The 15119-nt window shown below is 42.4% G+C and overlaps 1 protein-coding gene across 9 annotated transcripts in view; it reads right to left on the reverse strand.

Moving 5' to 3' along the window:
• The window catches only part of Plcb4 (phospholipase C beta 4), a 360990-nt gene that overhangs the window by 123566 nt on the left and 222305 nt on the right, over nucleotides 1-15119 (reverse strand). For all 9 annotated transcript variants that reach the window (XM_085696768.2, XM_085696772.2, XM_085696774.2 and 6 more), the window contains one exon: nucleotides 14287-14385. In XM_085696768.2, the coding sequence (XP_085552894.2) occupies nucleotides 14287-14370 (84 nt within the window). In that variant the 5' untranslated portion in view covers nucleotides 14371-14385. The remainder of the gene's footprint in view (nucleotides 1-14286; nucleotides 14386-15119) is intronic.

Consider the following 15119-nt stretch of genomic DNA (forward strand, 5'->3'; position numbering starts at 1 on the left):
GAATGAGTGCTATTAATCCCATAGCTAAAGTATATGCATTAACAGAGCCTAGAAAATGAGCATGGAAATAAAGCCGGGTGGAATTTGAACTTCCTCCAGTCTGGAGAGCAGAGGGGTGCACTCATCTCTATAATTAAAAGCATGCCCTTGCTACCATTACCCTGTTCACCTGTAGCCCAGACATTCGACCTGAACTAAGTAACGTCAAGCTTCTCCTACTTACACTGCAGGCTGAAAAGGACCCAGAGAGAATCCAGCTCTGTAATTTTGCCATTAGAGTTTTAATTAAATTCTTTAGCACAGCTCAGTGGCACGTGTGCAAGGCCCGAGTGGCAGAGCTACTCCCTTACATTTTAATTGTATTGACTCACTGTTTACAGACTTGCTTCCTGTTTTGTTTCCACGAGTTCTGTGTAAATTAAAATCATCCCAGACTTCCTTCACACTTTCCTAATGGATGCGTCTCGTCTCGCCTCTTCCCATAAACAAGCTGTCCTTGCCCCCTGCGACTGGCGCGGATAGCTCCCAGTACCGACTGTCAAACTATTCCATGGCTGAGATGCTTGATTACCTGATGAGATACAATTACCTCCCACCTTTAAAAAGAAAAGGAAGCTCAAAGAAACCGGAGAAGAAGATGAGACAAACATGCAAAAAACAAGGACAGGAGTGACTTCACTCTGAAGCAAAGGCTGACACAGAGATGTAAAGGGGAAAGGAAGAGAAAGGGCTGAGTTCAAAATGCATCAAAGACAGAAAATGCAGAGGTAGATGTAAGGGAGTGAGGGGAAAGCACCCCAGCGTTATCATCAAAACTGACTTGTTTTTCATCTCTGTCATCGTTTCTCCTATCTAGCCTGCCACCTAGTTCTGAAAGCACCATTTACGGGTGCACTGCGCTGACTTCCTGTGTGCTCCACAGCTGCATCTGTGCTCAGAGGAAAAGGTACAGCAGTTGTGACAGCATGTCTCACCACACCTAAAACATGCATGTGCTGTTTGTTTTTATTGTTTGTTGTTTGTTTACAAAAAGGTGTGTTGAGCCAACCCTCCACCTGGTCAACTGACCTAGGTCTGTGGGAGCACCTCCTTCACCCTCCCTGCTCCCAGTCATTTGCTGTTTGTAATGTATTCTCCCATCTCCGGTGCGGAGGCAGGGCTGCCTGTGACTTGCTGTGACCTACACAATGCACAATGTTGAACTTAGGAACAAAGCTGCCCTGGTGCTTCCAAGAGGATTTGGGTGATTTGGGTGAGATGGAAGAGTGGTCATTTGCAGCAAACACTAAAGCTTTAGGCTTGCCCAAAGCATTGATGCTCAGAACTACTAAGTACATAAAGACCACTTGCCATCTTGTTGTGTTTCACTTAACCAAATTAAAAAAAAAAAAGATTTATCTATCTATTTATTTATTTATTTATTTTGTTTGCAGTGTTCTGTTTGCATGTATGCCAGAAGAGGGCACCAGATTTCATTAAGGACGGTTGTGAGCCACCATGTGGTTGCTGGGAATTGAACTCAGGACCTATGGAAGAACAGTCAGTGCTCTGAACATCTGAGCCATTTCTCCAGCCCCCACTTAACCCAGTTTTATCCATGTTTGCTGCCTAAAGATGGGGAATAAATCATTCAGCAGAATCGTATTACAGAAACAATGAAAATATTCCTATGTACAATTTTTAAAGAACAATAATGAGCACTCTTAATTGCGCCCACACACACAGGTCTAACATCCTAGTATAAAAATAAACATAATTGAGACTTTTAGGACCATTTTATAGTAGAAAGATTGATATTTTTTCTTTGTAGCTAGATCAAGTACCTCCAAAATACAAATCCCTGTTAGTACTAAGTACTTCATTTAAGAAAACACCTGGAGTGTGAGGCGAGCTGACATTATTGATCCACCAAGGTGATTAGCAAACCTTAGTGCCAAGTAGAAAAGGTGAAGGTGCAACTTGATATTTGAAACTAAGCTCATTTTTATAACTAAAGATAGTAAAATATGATTTGATAAAGCTGTGATGAACTAATACCTCTGTACAAAGAATATTAGAACATTTATAAGTGATGAATGAGCCTTATTAGAATAGCTTAGGGCTGACGAGGTGGCTTAATGGCTAAAAGTAAGCACTGTTCTTGCATAGGGTTTCCAACATCCAGGTTAGACCGCTCATACTATCTGAATCTCCAGCTCCAGGGGATCTGACATTCTCTTCTGGCCTCAGGGACACATGTACTCATATCAACACAGATTTACCCATACTCATAGCCAAAAACAAACAGAAATCTTACAAAAAAGAATGGTTTGCTGGGGTAAACACTGACTAAACAACAGTACACAATGTGACGACCTAGGCATGGGATGTGTCTGTCTATACTTCCACTACCTTGAGACAGACCACGCATAGGCACCCAATTCAGTATGCATTTTCAGTTTTAAGAGAAGTATACCAAAATGCGGTTTGAAGATATAAATGAATGAAAAAATATAAGACAGACTATAATAGACATTTTATGCAATTACAGTTTCACTGAATAAGAATTTTGTTTCTACAAAACATTTTTCTAGAAGAACATTTTTACAACTCTGAGTGCATATTTTTTTCCCTCTTCACTGAATAATTTTGTTCTGTGTAATAACGTGTGTAAATTCTTGCTTTGTGTGTGAATGTTTTCTGTCTTAGGTCACTAATCCTTGCAGCGGTTTGCTAAGCAACAAAAGTTGATGAGACTAGTAACAATAATCCAGTTCTTTCAAACCCTTTCTCTTTACCTTCCTAACACCTCCCCCCTTCCTTCCCTTTCAGACCTCATCAACAGATTTGAGATCACAAACCAGTCTCGTTCCCATCCTAAGAACCTTTGTAACATTCCCTGTCCGTCATTCCAGCCTGAGATTTGTAATTCTACCACAAGGAAACCATCTCTGCTCATTCCTGCAGTTTTAGGCCCTCCCTTTCTTCAAATTCTAGGATTGCTGGACGTGTGGCTTAGCATTCTTTACTATGTCTCTCATTTAATATTATACACACTCTCTTGCCCCACTCCGGAGTGTCTCCTTCCATCTCTAGCTCTAGATTTGGGGGAACTGAAAGTGGGGCTAGAAACTTTGGGTCTTGAAATCACTCTTAGGATCTTATGAGTAAAGAAGCAAGATGTGCGCAGCAAAACCCACAGTTGTCCTGGATTTCTGTCAATCAGTTTCTCATACCGAGAAAGGCAGCTGAGTAAGTCAAAGGTGTGGGAGGCAAAGGCATTTATACCAAACCTTCAGAGTGTGGTTCAGGGGTCCCTTAATGAAGCTAAGGGAAGCTCAGCAATAGCTCTTTCCAGACTGTGCTCTTACACTGACTGCTTGCCTGGGTTCTGCAAGAATTTGTTCTGGGTAAGCACTTGAGACAAGAAACCCCACAGTGTGTCACGTGTGATGGAATCTTCAAGCTGAAGACATACATACACATGCTGAGTCCTTATGCTATCAGACTATGACCCTCTGGGGTCCATTTACTGTTTACATTTGAGGGGAGACCAATGACCTGAAGGTGAATGGAGCGATTCAAGGCCTTAACTTGTAAATGTCAGGGTTATGGCTCACACCATAGTCTATTGTCTTCAGGATCACTTATTTGCCAGAATTTTCCAAACCATGTGAGTCTTTCTTTAAATGTCACATGCTTAGATGACGAAGAGCCAGTTCTGAGCCCTAAAGGCGGGACAGCCCAGATAACATTATCAACACTGTTATTTCAAAGGCTGGTCTGGAGGAAGGAACTGACCTGGGTGTTTTGACAAGAGCCTGGCAGGCATTAGCACTTGCATTTCTGAGTTGTTTAAGAGTTTGGGCCAAGTGATGTAATGCCAAAGTTCTACAGCCTTTAACATAGGAAGAAAAAGTGGTTTGGCTGTGAAGACAAGAGAGATGATTGAAGGAAGACGGGCACAAACCCTGAATAAGGGTAAAAAACAATGCTTTCCAGACCCTCTTCCTTCATGCCCCCATTTTCCACCACAGTGCTGCTCAGATAATTGTCTGTGAGTTCGGGGGACATGGCTGTGTTAGCATTTAAAGGCCCAGAGCCGGGCGTGGTGCCACAAGTCTATAATTCCATTACTCAGGGTGTTGAGGCAGGTGCAACAACTTCCAACCAGGACTTTGAGGCCAGGCTACACAACCTAACAAGGACACATCTCAAACACACAAACACACACATACACACATACACACATGCACCAAACAAAAAGCTAATGCCATAGCAGGTCAGAGGAAGGATAAAGACTCAAACTCACCTTCCTAGAAGTCCTGGTGCTTCCCAACCTGCAGGTCCCCAACTATGGTTTGGAATTTGAATATCCCCAAGGTAACACTACTGAATGGTGTTAGAACGTTGAGAGGTTGTCTTGATGGGATGTCCTGAGGTCACTGGGGTATGCCAGCTCCAACATGCACCACCTTAAGTGTGATAGACTGAACCCAAAACTCCAGGAAGAGTTTGACTACTGCTATACTGCTGCTCCCCATATGTAGCACAAGTTGGTCTAGAACTCGCTATACAGACTTAACCTCCTGAGTGTATAAATTGGAGATGGGCAATTTACCCATTACCAGTTAACTATATGGTTATGTTATAATGATGGAACCTTGACTAACATCAACATGCTATAAATCATTCCTTAAACAGTCCAGAAAAGCTGTCTCCAAGATGTAAGTCAGATCATGGCAGTCTGTGTTCAAAATAACTAGTTCCACAGTGTTGATTCCATACTTGAGTATGCAACAGCTTTCTCTGAGGGCTGAGATAAAATCTAAATGGCTCAGCCCACGCCTGAAGTCTCTTTAAGGCGGCATGTTGAGTGGGCTCAAAGCTTTGTTGGTACTGATCTGGGACCCTCACTTTGCAACCTCTGCTCCACAGGAAGCAACCGCCCAGCAAATTTCCAAGTATACCACTGTTCTTGATTCCCAGTCCAACTTTGGTCCCATTGTTTAATATTCTCATCCATTCTGCCTGCTGGCCTTTCATCTACAGGCTCCATGTCTTAGAAGGCTTTCTGGTTAGCTCGCGATCAAGATGGTTCCATCTTATCAATCAGCTGTCGCATCAAGTCACCTCCTGAATCAAGTCTCCCTTCCTACCTAGCCCATACCATTGCCCCCTCCTGTAGCCCTGAGTGTCCACCTCTGCTAGCACGCCTTTCAGAGCTATAGTTAACATTACCGGACTTTTACTGGCTTATTTGTGTCCACCCATTTGTTGTCCATTTCCTGCCACTGAAATATCAAGTCAACAATGTCTGAGACTTTATCTTGTTGACTGTATTATCTCAGTTTTGCGAACGGTGGCCAGTCAGTGCTGTGGGTTAAGTGAACCTATCCTATTTACGTATAACTGGCAATGCCTTCAGGAAAAGGCCTGATATCTCTTCTGAGCTACTCCAGATCTCATCTGAGAAAAGGTTTTCTCATTTCTTTCTCAGAACCTTGCCATGATAGCAGATGTGATATCATGGCACCTCTGCAAAGTACATTTGTGGATCACATAGGGTCACGTATACCAAAGGGTTTTTTTTGTTTTTGCACTGAGAAGCTGTAGTGGGGACTGTTGTGGCCAAGGGAACTACACAATAGCTCATACACAGTATTCAGAATGTCTGATATATTCATGCCTACAAATACTGCATCATAATTCGAAGAGCTTGAAAAAGTTCTTTCTCCTGAAAGTTTATTTGTCCCAAACCATCCTGTGAATCTGATTTTGAAACTTCCTGGTAAATCTACAACATTAACAGCTTACTGTGAGATCACCATCCAGCAACCATCACATCAACATTCCCAAGAGTTCTTCCTTAAGGCAATGGTCCTCAGTTATAGCTGTGCATTAGATTCCCCCACACAGATTTTCCTTTTTAAATTCTGTTCATGTCTGAGCCTTAAGCCAGAGAGAATCTTAGGGGGAAGCAGGAATCTGCATGGGAAAGGCTCTCCAGGTACTGGCAATGTGTGGACAGGTAGAGGGGAAGTTTCAGAGGACTGTCTGTGTTCCAACCTCAGCCTCCAGATCTCCATCTCATGACCGGGAACGGGAGAGGCCAACACCATCTTTAAAAAGTCTAAAATAGCTACATGCCATACAGCACATTCTTCTTAAAAACAGTACTTCAGTCTCTAAAAGAAAACATTTCTGATCTCTGCTGGTGCCCACCACACACTGCAAAGGCCCTGGGGAGGAGGTCCTAGAGGACCTGTTCTTAACCCCACCAGGACACCAATGATCACCCTGGGAGGGAGGAGGAGGAGGAGGAGACTACACTTGTTCTTTTTATAAGCTGTTTTACTGCCTTCTTCCATTTACTTTCTATTCACCTTAATCTTGGCTAAATGTCCTTGTCTACAGAGTTTCCTCCACTTCAGGCAAAAGAAAAAAAAAAAAAAACAACCATATCCACAAAGGTACCCTCCCTCTGCCTGCCTACATTTCTGTTGCCTTGCTTCATAACTGCCCGATTTCTGTGTCAGTCAGCACAGCCACCTTCTCCACCAATATCTCTCTCACCAGTCTCTAACTCCAAAATTCCCATGGATTTTTATGCCTGTCCTCAAAATCTCCACTGTTTCTCCATGTGTCTAACCAGTTGTCCAGTTGCTCCTTCAACCCACCTCCTCTCTTCCTGGTGGTAGACAGGGAGAATCCAACCAGTCTCTTTCCAGTCACTAACCATACCAATCCTGGTCACCACCAAAAGAATGTCAAAGGCTCCCGGGGCATTTAGGATCTAATCCTAGCCTTGGGCTAGAAAGTTCATCTCTGCTTGGGTCCCAAACCACATTACTCTCCGCCTCCACTGGATAGGTATTCTCCAGGCACACACACCAGCCTTTGCACAGATTACCTTTATTTTAGCTGTGCTTTGGCTGTGTGAAGCTTCCTTTTTAAGGTCTCCAGCTCAGCCCTCTGAAGCCATTGCTCCATCCTTTTATCCCATGGGAGTACATCCTACCCGAGTGTTTCTCTCATGATGGTTGGGAGAAGTGGAGGGGTGAGGGAGGAGAAGTGGAGGGGTGAGGGAGGAGAAGTGGAGGGGTGAGGGAGGAGAAGCATAAGGAACCACAGGACTGGACTTGAAATTTCATACTGGAAAACAAAGTGACATCTGAACTTTGTTGTGTTTTTAAAAGACAGGTTATAATAATGGACTAGAGATTGAAAAATATAGAACTCATATCCCCCCCAAAAGGGTTGTAATTGAACAAATCGTAATTTGTAAATTTTACAAATTATAAATTACAAATTGTAATCTTCAGTTCCATAGAACAAACTGAGCGAGATTTAGTTCCATTCAGAGTTTTTAAAATTTTTTCTTCAATAAACTCTAAAATAGAGAATGTATTACAATTCACTTTCTTCTTGACTGCCTTCAATTATTTTGTATGTAAAAATTATTTTATGCATTGGCAATCATCAGCCTTAACTCCCCTGAGCATATAAACCTGTATTCTCCCGCAGTTTTCCCAGCCCCTTTTACTTCCCAATGCCCACTGGAACCTTATACTTTTTGTTTGTTTGTTATTGCTGTGGTTCTGTGTGGTCAGTAGTAATTAAACAGTATATTCAGCTTGATTCTAAAAGTGGAGCAACTGATAAGCACTATCGTGCTGACCATCGCGTGTTCTGTGAGCGCCTTTCAATGACAACATCAGGTGCTGCTCCTCTTGGAACCCAATATCCTGACCTTGTAAAGTATGAGCTAAACTAGCCAAAGTTCGGAAGTAATAAGGATAACAACATATTTTTCAATGTCATACAGGCACTATTTAAGAGGTCCTTTCTCAAATGATTATTTTGTTGCTGTTGTTTTGTTTTCAAGACAAGGTTTCTCTATGTAACAGTCCTAGCTGTCTCAGAACTCACTCTACAGATCTCAGAGATCCACCTCCCTGCCTCTGCCTCTTGAGTGCTGGGATTAAAGGCATGTGCCACCACTGCCCGGCTCAAATGATTTATTTTTATAAAAAAATGTACTATTATTTGATCTGTTGTCCACAACTGTATCAGTTATAAAAGCAGGGATTTGTTTGTTTGCTTTAAATAAAGAATCAAGTGATTTGGGTCTAGTAGTAAAAGAATGCCCTCAGGACCAGCTGTCCATCCTGGAACTGTCCCTTATTTGGATTTAGATGTTAAATCAAATTACTTCCAAGGAGCCTGTGTTGGGAAAGGCTCTGTCATGTGGGCTGCCAGGGCAAGTCCTAACTTGCATGCTGTGTTCCACAGGGTGCCCTGGACCCCTGTCTGTGCTTTCACCTGCTTCTGCCGCTGCCCCTTCAACAGCTGCTTCAGGTTTTCTGGCAGAACTTGTTGCCACCAGCTGCCTCTCCTTCTATTCCCGTAGGAAAGGAGGCCTGGGGGCAACAAACAGACCAGACAAGAAATCAAAATGGCATCCCTCATGTTAATGTACCACCTTACCAAATATAACTCTGTGTTATCCTACCTTCTCAGAACCCAAGGGAGACAGGCAATAGCCAGCTCTCCTAGACAGGCTAGTTTCTGAATTTATCCTCACATGAAAACGTGACCTGAAGTAGTATAATAGCAAGCAGTCATTTTCCCATCCTTACAAGGAAGTGACTGCAAGGCCCAGTGCTTTTGTCTTTTCTGTTTCTGCTTTTTTTGGCCCTTTTTGGTCTGCAAAGCCAGTCTTTCTACTAGGCTCGGTGAAACACTGATCTTAAAACACAGAATGAAGTGTTGCTTGACTCTAGAATTAAACTCCAGCAAGACAAGGAGCACAGCTCAGTGGGAGAGCGCTTGCCTTTGATGTGTGAGGAGCACAGAGAGGGAAGGGGGGATTAAAACAATGAAGACCCTTAAACTAAGCCAGTGTGATTTTTGTCTATTGACACCAGAATAACAAGGGCAAGGCCTCTCATGAATGAGATTAAGGAAATCTGCAGTATAGAGAGTGGACTGGTGGCTGAGACCCCTGTTCAGGCTGTCCCTAGGAAGAAGTAGCTGGAAGACTTAGCAGATTCAGATGAAGGGAAGTGAGTGATTTCTTTGCCATGGGAGGGGAGCAGCATTTTTTAAACTCTGCTTGTATAGTTTGATATAATTGCCTATATAGTCCAATGATATGGAGTCATGAGCTATAGGAAGGTAGCTACGTAAGTTTAAATTTAAATTAACTAAAATAAAATAAAACTCAAATCTTGAAACCCACCTGCCACATTCCAAGCCCGTGATGTGAACACATGGCCAGTGCTTGCTGTCATGGGGAGCGTGGGCTCTGACCAGATTCAGCACAGAAGTTCTGTAGGAGAATGCCAGCTTAAGACAGCAGACAAAGGACAAAGGCAAGGGCAAGACTCTTTTTAAAATCAGGAATTTTAAGCAGCAATGCTGCCCTGTGAGCCAATGTAAGGTGAAAGGGCGGAAAGTCTGAAAGAGTGTTTAATTCTGGATGAGGGGGGACTAGAATCTTCTCTCCGTGGTTGAGATGGGGATTTTCATCTTTTATGAGTAATTAAGAGTCATATCTATAAAAAGATAAAAAGAACGAACTGAAAAATAAAAGATTCTAGAAGAGTGACTAATTGTAAAAAGGTATGGGGATGACGTGACCTAGAGGGTAAGGGCACTTGCTGCCAAGCCTGACAACTTGAGTTTAATCCCAGACCTCCACAGATTCCAAGGAGAGAACCAAGCCCATCATGTTATCCCCTGGTATATATATATATATCTCACACACAAATAAACTAATAACAGTTAAAACATTTTAAAGGCAGATCATGCGCCTTGGTGGCAAAAGACAACAGCTCCTTCACCAGGAGGTTTAGGTAATGGAACTCACACAGAGTTTGGGGCCTTTATCTTGAAGTGCTTTAAGTCTCCTCAGCTGCCACCACATCTTTAGTCAATGTCACTTTCAAACACACAGCTCTCATGTGTTTCTGGGATTGTGTGTCAGAATGGGTTTTAGGAGCAGAGCAATTTGGAGCGGCAAGAGAAGGAAGCTGAGACCAAAAACAACTTCAGGTGCGGGGGAGGGGGCAGGGGAGGTATCATTAAGAAAGTGTGAGCATAGAATGCTGGGAAACACAGACAACACAGAAGCCCAGGAAGAGGAGTCCGAGGAAGCCAGGGAGGCATCTAAGCTGTTCACATGTGAAAGCCCTGCTGCCCTTCTCTCCTGCAAAGGAAATTCTTTAAACCCTTATGTTAAATATTTTCTTAGTCAATGAAATATATTTGGCACATAAGTAACACATTAGTCAAGTTGAAGGAATAGATGTAGAATAAAAATAGAATAGATGAATTAACAGAAGTAGTAAGACAATAGAATTGGATGCTATGGCAGATGCTTTTGCAGAGTTCAGTTTTTAAGTTTCTGTGGCCTCAAAAGAATTCCTCAGGAATATAGAAAGAAGAGCTTAAATGCAATATACACATTGACAATTATTTTTAAAAATTGAGTAACTATTCAGCATTTTTCCCATGTTGAAGCTGATTTATTATTGCATCTGAAATAGAAAAAATTATGTTCCTTTACAAGACAGCTCCTTATGTTATGACACTTCTAGATGCTTGGCTTTCCTTTTCTCTAGTTCCCGTCCTTCCCACTGGCAGGCAATGTCACATCTCAAGGTTGTTTATGCACGAACCAGAGAAACAACCTTTTTCTGATTGTATTTTTACAAGTGAACATTTTAATGGTTAGGACTCCAAAAAAAAAAAAAAATTGCATCTTATGGAACTGGAAAGTGATAAGAAAATTTGGCTGCAACCCAGCTTGAAACATTATTTGGCTTTCTGGTTTGATGTGTTACTGGAAAAAACACCATTTTTACTCCATAAAATTAAAACTCTTTGTTTCATCCTTCACTGTAGCAACTCACGAAACCACGCTCTGAAAAGGTACGCATAGCCAGACTGAGCTTAATACTTGTTGGGCCCTCTTGCTTCCAGGTTCACTTTACCCTCATATTTAGGGAAAGCTGAGGAAATGCACATGCTTAGAGAAGCATAAGAAATGAGGATTTTCTAAATATGAGTTGCTATGATTCAAAACCAAAGGGAGTCATCACAAGAAACAGAAGAGCAGGAAGGATGGAGCCGGTCCACCCATCAAGTCCTGTTGTTCCCCAAGCAAGGGCCCATTTCTCTTGTATGCATCTGTTTACCTGGCACCGAGAAAGATCAAAGCTTCCAGTCTCTTCCAGGGGACCCTCTGGCTTATGAGAAAACAAGCAGTGTTTTTAAATTATCTTCCAGATTTCCTAAGGCTGGAAAAGTGCCTCAGAAATCTGAACATCATTCGGGTCACTTTAACAGTCAAGACGTGATGTCTCACACTAGCCCACACCACAGGGCCACTGAAGGGGTTGGAATATACTAGCCCAAAATACGGCCCCTGGTCACTCGAGAGAGTGGTAGACTTAGGAAGGTCATCTCATCTTGCAACTTCCGCTTTCCCCACTTTGCCAGAAGCAGGGCACACAAACATATCTGATAAGACAAAAAATAGGTCAAAAGATCCTCATTCCAGAGGGGTCCTCCCTAGCTCAGAGAAAGGAACATCCATTGTAGGAAGACAGACACAGAAGAATCTGAACCGTGTTGCTTGCTGAATCTTTCAGTTTACTGTCATTGCAGAGATCACACACCCTTTCTGATCTCACTCCAACATAACTGTCTACTTCCCAGAGAGCATACAACATTTCTCTGTATCTTCGGTTCTCCATTTGAGTCTTTGTGAGGTTCCTATCCTTGTATCAAACATACTGCATGAATTCTTATGGTCCCCCCTCAACACTTTTTTTTAAACACTTCTTGTCACGAAGTCTCGACTATTGTCTATCAATGAGAGAAAACAGATAGTGACTTTTGTCACCATTACTGCCAATATTAAGTTGGTTAGTGGTACCCAACTGAGATGAGTTGATCAAAAGGAAGCCTTGAATAGAACTGTTAATCTCTGACCTTCTTTGCCTAATTGTAGCAAGAGAATATAGCGATTTACCGAACTTATTCTATGTATAAAACAGTTGAAAATAGTAAGTTATTTAAATAATACATTTTAGGATTTAGGCATTATTCTGGCCCCTGTCACCTGGCAGGATGAACCCAGGAGGTACCCTACCAGCCTAAGGTCCTATGCTGCTACATCACTACACAGGTGCAAAGGTTCCTTTAAGAGACAAGCTCGGCCCATTCCTAATCTCTTTCCAACTGTTCCTCTGAAGGGACAGGACTTTTCCTGTCTCTTCTTCTCTTTCTCTCTTTTTCTCTCTCTCCCTTCCCTTTCCCCAATAAAACTTCCCTCTTAAGTTCTATCGGCCTGGCCGTGTTTGTTCCTCACTCATCGTGGAACCGCCTGCCAGGGTCACACTCCTGTCGTTTTACAACAATATGTATCTCATATTGTTTACTCCAACACTTTGAGTCTGTAGAATTACAGATCCCATATGAGCTTCAAGAATTACCAAGTCTTATTCTCATTTCAATTATCAAGAAAAAAAATGAGGGGGGGATTTCAGTTGTACACCACATGTATGGCCTGCTTGAGGCTCCATGTTCAACCACGAAAGAAGAAAGAAAGAAAAGGAGAGAGGAAAACAACTAAGCAGATTTGGTTTTATAAAATCCTTTATGAGGTTAAACATTACAGCGAACTTGATAGTTAAAAGCATTCAGCTAGTACCTAGGAAGAGGAACATGAGTAAAACCTAGCCTTTGACTCAAGAAATGCAGGCTGCTTTAAAAAAAAAAGTCACTATATTCAATCAAACATAATGGCAGAGTCACACATGAAGGAAGCCTTCTGGTAGCACAAAGGAGCTGTAACTTACTGAGTGGGTCAAGGAAATAACCCACAAGTGAAAATTTCTCATCTGAGTACTGAAGGATGAGGAAGAGTTCACCAAGTAAACAAGGAGGAACAGGTATATCTCAGGAGGAGAAGACAGTCATGAGGATTGGTGGTGCTGAGCACAGAGGATACGTGCAGGAACTGGTGGGAAATGAGACTGTGGGAAGCAGGGACGTGTCAAATTATGGAAAGCCTTTGTGTTTTCTTCTCTCTCTCTCTCTCTCTCTCTCTCTCTCTCTCTCCCTCCCTCCCTCCCTTCCTCCCTCTTTCCCTCTCTCTCTCCTAAAGGGTGCAGAGCATGGAAACCATTTTAACAGAGGAAAAAGGGTACCCAATTTAATTCTTAAGAAAACTTCCAGGCAATCAGCAATTGATTCTGGTCACCGGCTGCTGCTTTATCTCAGAGTGGCAGACCTTTACTCCATTTGTGGTAAAGTTACAGGCATCTGAATACTATCGTTTCAATAGCTGAACTCAAAGTAAGAAACACTGACCACATTTTGGTTCAACATTTGTGTTTTCAATTTTGTTTTCTGAAAATGTGACCCTTATAATAATCTATATGGTGGAAAGAACAAGTCACATCAGCCAGTGCCAGCGAGTCCCTGGGGCAAAGGCATTTCAGTGTCTGACATTCTGAACCTCAGGGGACTGGGCACCCGCTACCACATTTCCATGATTTGAAAGGAATCAACTCTGGCTCTAAGTGAATTAGTTTTCCCTTTTCCTCTGCCTTAGAGAAAACACCACTTTCATCATATACCCTTCAATAGGCCATCTCAAATTCCAGCATTTAAGGTAAGGCTCCACTCACCTTCCCAGCTCTGCTAGCACATTGGTGGCCTCAATGCCTGGCTGGATAGAGAGCCTGGCGCCACTGATATTTTACAAAGGCACCAACAATAAACCATAGCAGCAGAGGTATGCAAAGCTCTGGTCATAATGGTCTGCACAAATGAAACAAGCAAACAAACAACTCGCGGCAAGACCCAACCACTGCTACATTTATAATGAATAGAAAGGTTTACGAGAAAAGCTTGCCAAAAACACTCCGTTAAACCAAACCGTTACGGCATGAACCCTATCTGTAAAACCAAAACGGTAGCAACGACCTTATAAGGAGCTTGTTGGTGACATTAAATAACACACATGGAGTACTGAGAAGGCAGCTTGGCACAGGGAGGTCCCTCAGCCAATGGCACTCATCACTGCTATTATTTTATCAGGTCCATGGTGACCATTCAACAAGTTGCTGACGGCATATTATTATTCAACCCCATAACTTACCTTCCCTCCATTGTAATTTGCAAACCTCAAAGATGTTACTTATATGATAGAAAGTCCAGTACTGTGATTAAAACTGGATAATTATTAGACTGTTTTGAGAAGGGGGAAAAATAACAGTACTTTGTTACCTCTTCGTATCGGTCAAAAACTGCCCCTTCTTGCAAGAAGGACGGCACTTCCTTCTGCCAGTTAAATTCATAAGGTTTGGCCATGCTGGTATTCAAGACCTGGGGAAGAGCAAATATCTCATTAGTATACAAAATTAAAGCACAAGGGCTTGTCAAAGCTCAGACATTTTGACTTTATTTTCTTTAAATGTGTGGTAAAGGTCCACATGTTGTCTTCCTTCAGATGCCCTCCTATTATCTGACCCTAACATTCCTCCTCCTTGTCTCTAAACCTGAAGAAACCCTTTACATCCTGTGAAATTCTGCATAGAGAAATGGTCCTATGGATCACCTCAGGAACCACACACAGGAAACCACTGTCAGCATGATATACGTTTTTTAAAAAGCAGTATAGTGAAGATGGGGTGTAACTCAGTAGACTTGTATGCTTAACCTGTGTGAGGCCCTGGGTTCAACCCCTATAAACACAAAGAGACAAATTAACTTTCTAATGAAAAGAAATGTGGAGAGGCAGAAACAGTGGCACACACTTAGAATTCCAACTACGTGAACTGCTGAGTCAGGAGTTCAAGACCATCCAGGGCAACCAAGAAAGACTTTTTTTATGGAGAAAAGGGAAGGAAAGGAGAGGGGTGGAAGAAACTCAAAAGGATATAACATACAGCAAGAAGCTTTGGCGGCTGGCCAGAATGTACAGAAAGAGGCAAGGGATTCCCTGTAGAGTTTCCTGTGCTCTAGGATGTTCTAACTCAAGCCAACTACCCTTTGCACGTTTTACCTTTGTTTGCACTAGATTATCTCTGATTCTCCCAGGGTCGACACAAGAACCCAGA

The sequence above is a fragment of the Myodes glareolus genome, chromosome 10 (assembly GCF_982192425.1).
Source record: "Myodes glareolus chromosome 10, mMyoGla1.1, whole genome shotgun sequence".
In the NCBI taxonomy this organism is placed as follows: domain Eukaryota; kingdom Metazoa; phylum Chordata; class Mammalia; order Rodentia; family Cricetidae; genus Myodes; species Myodes glareolus.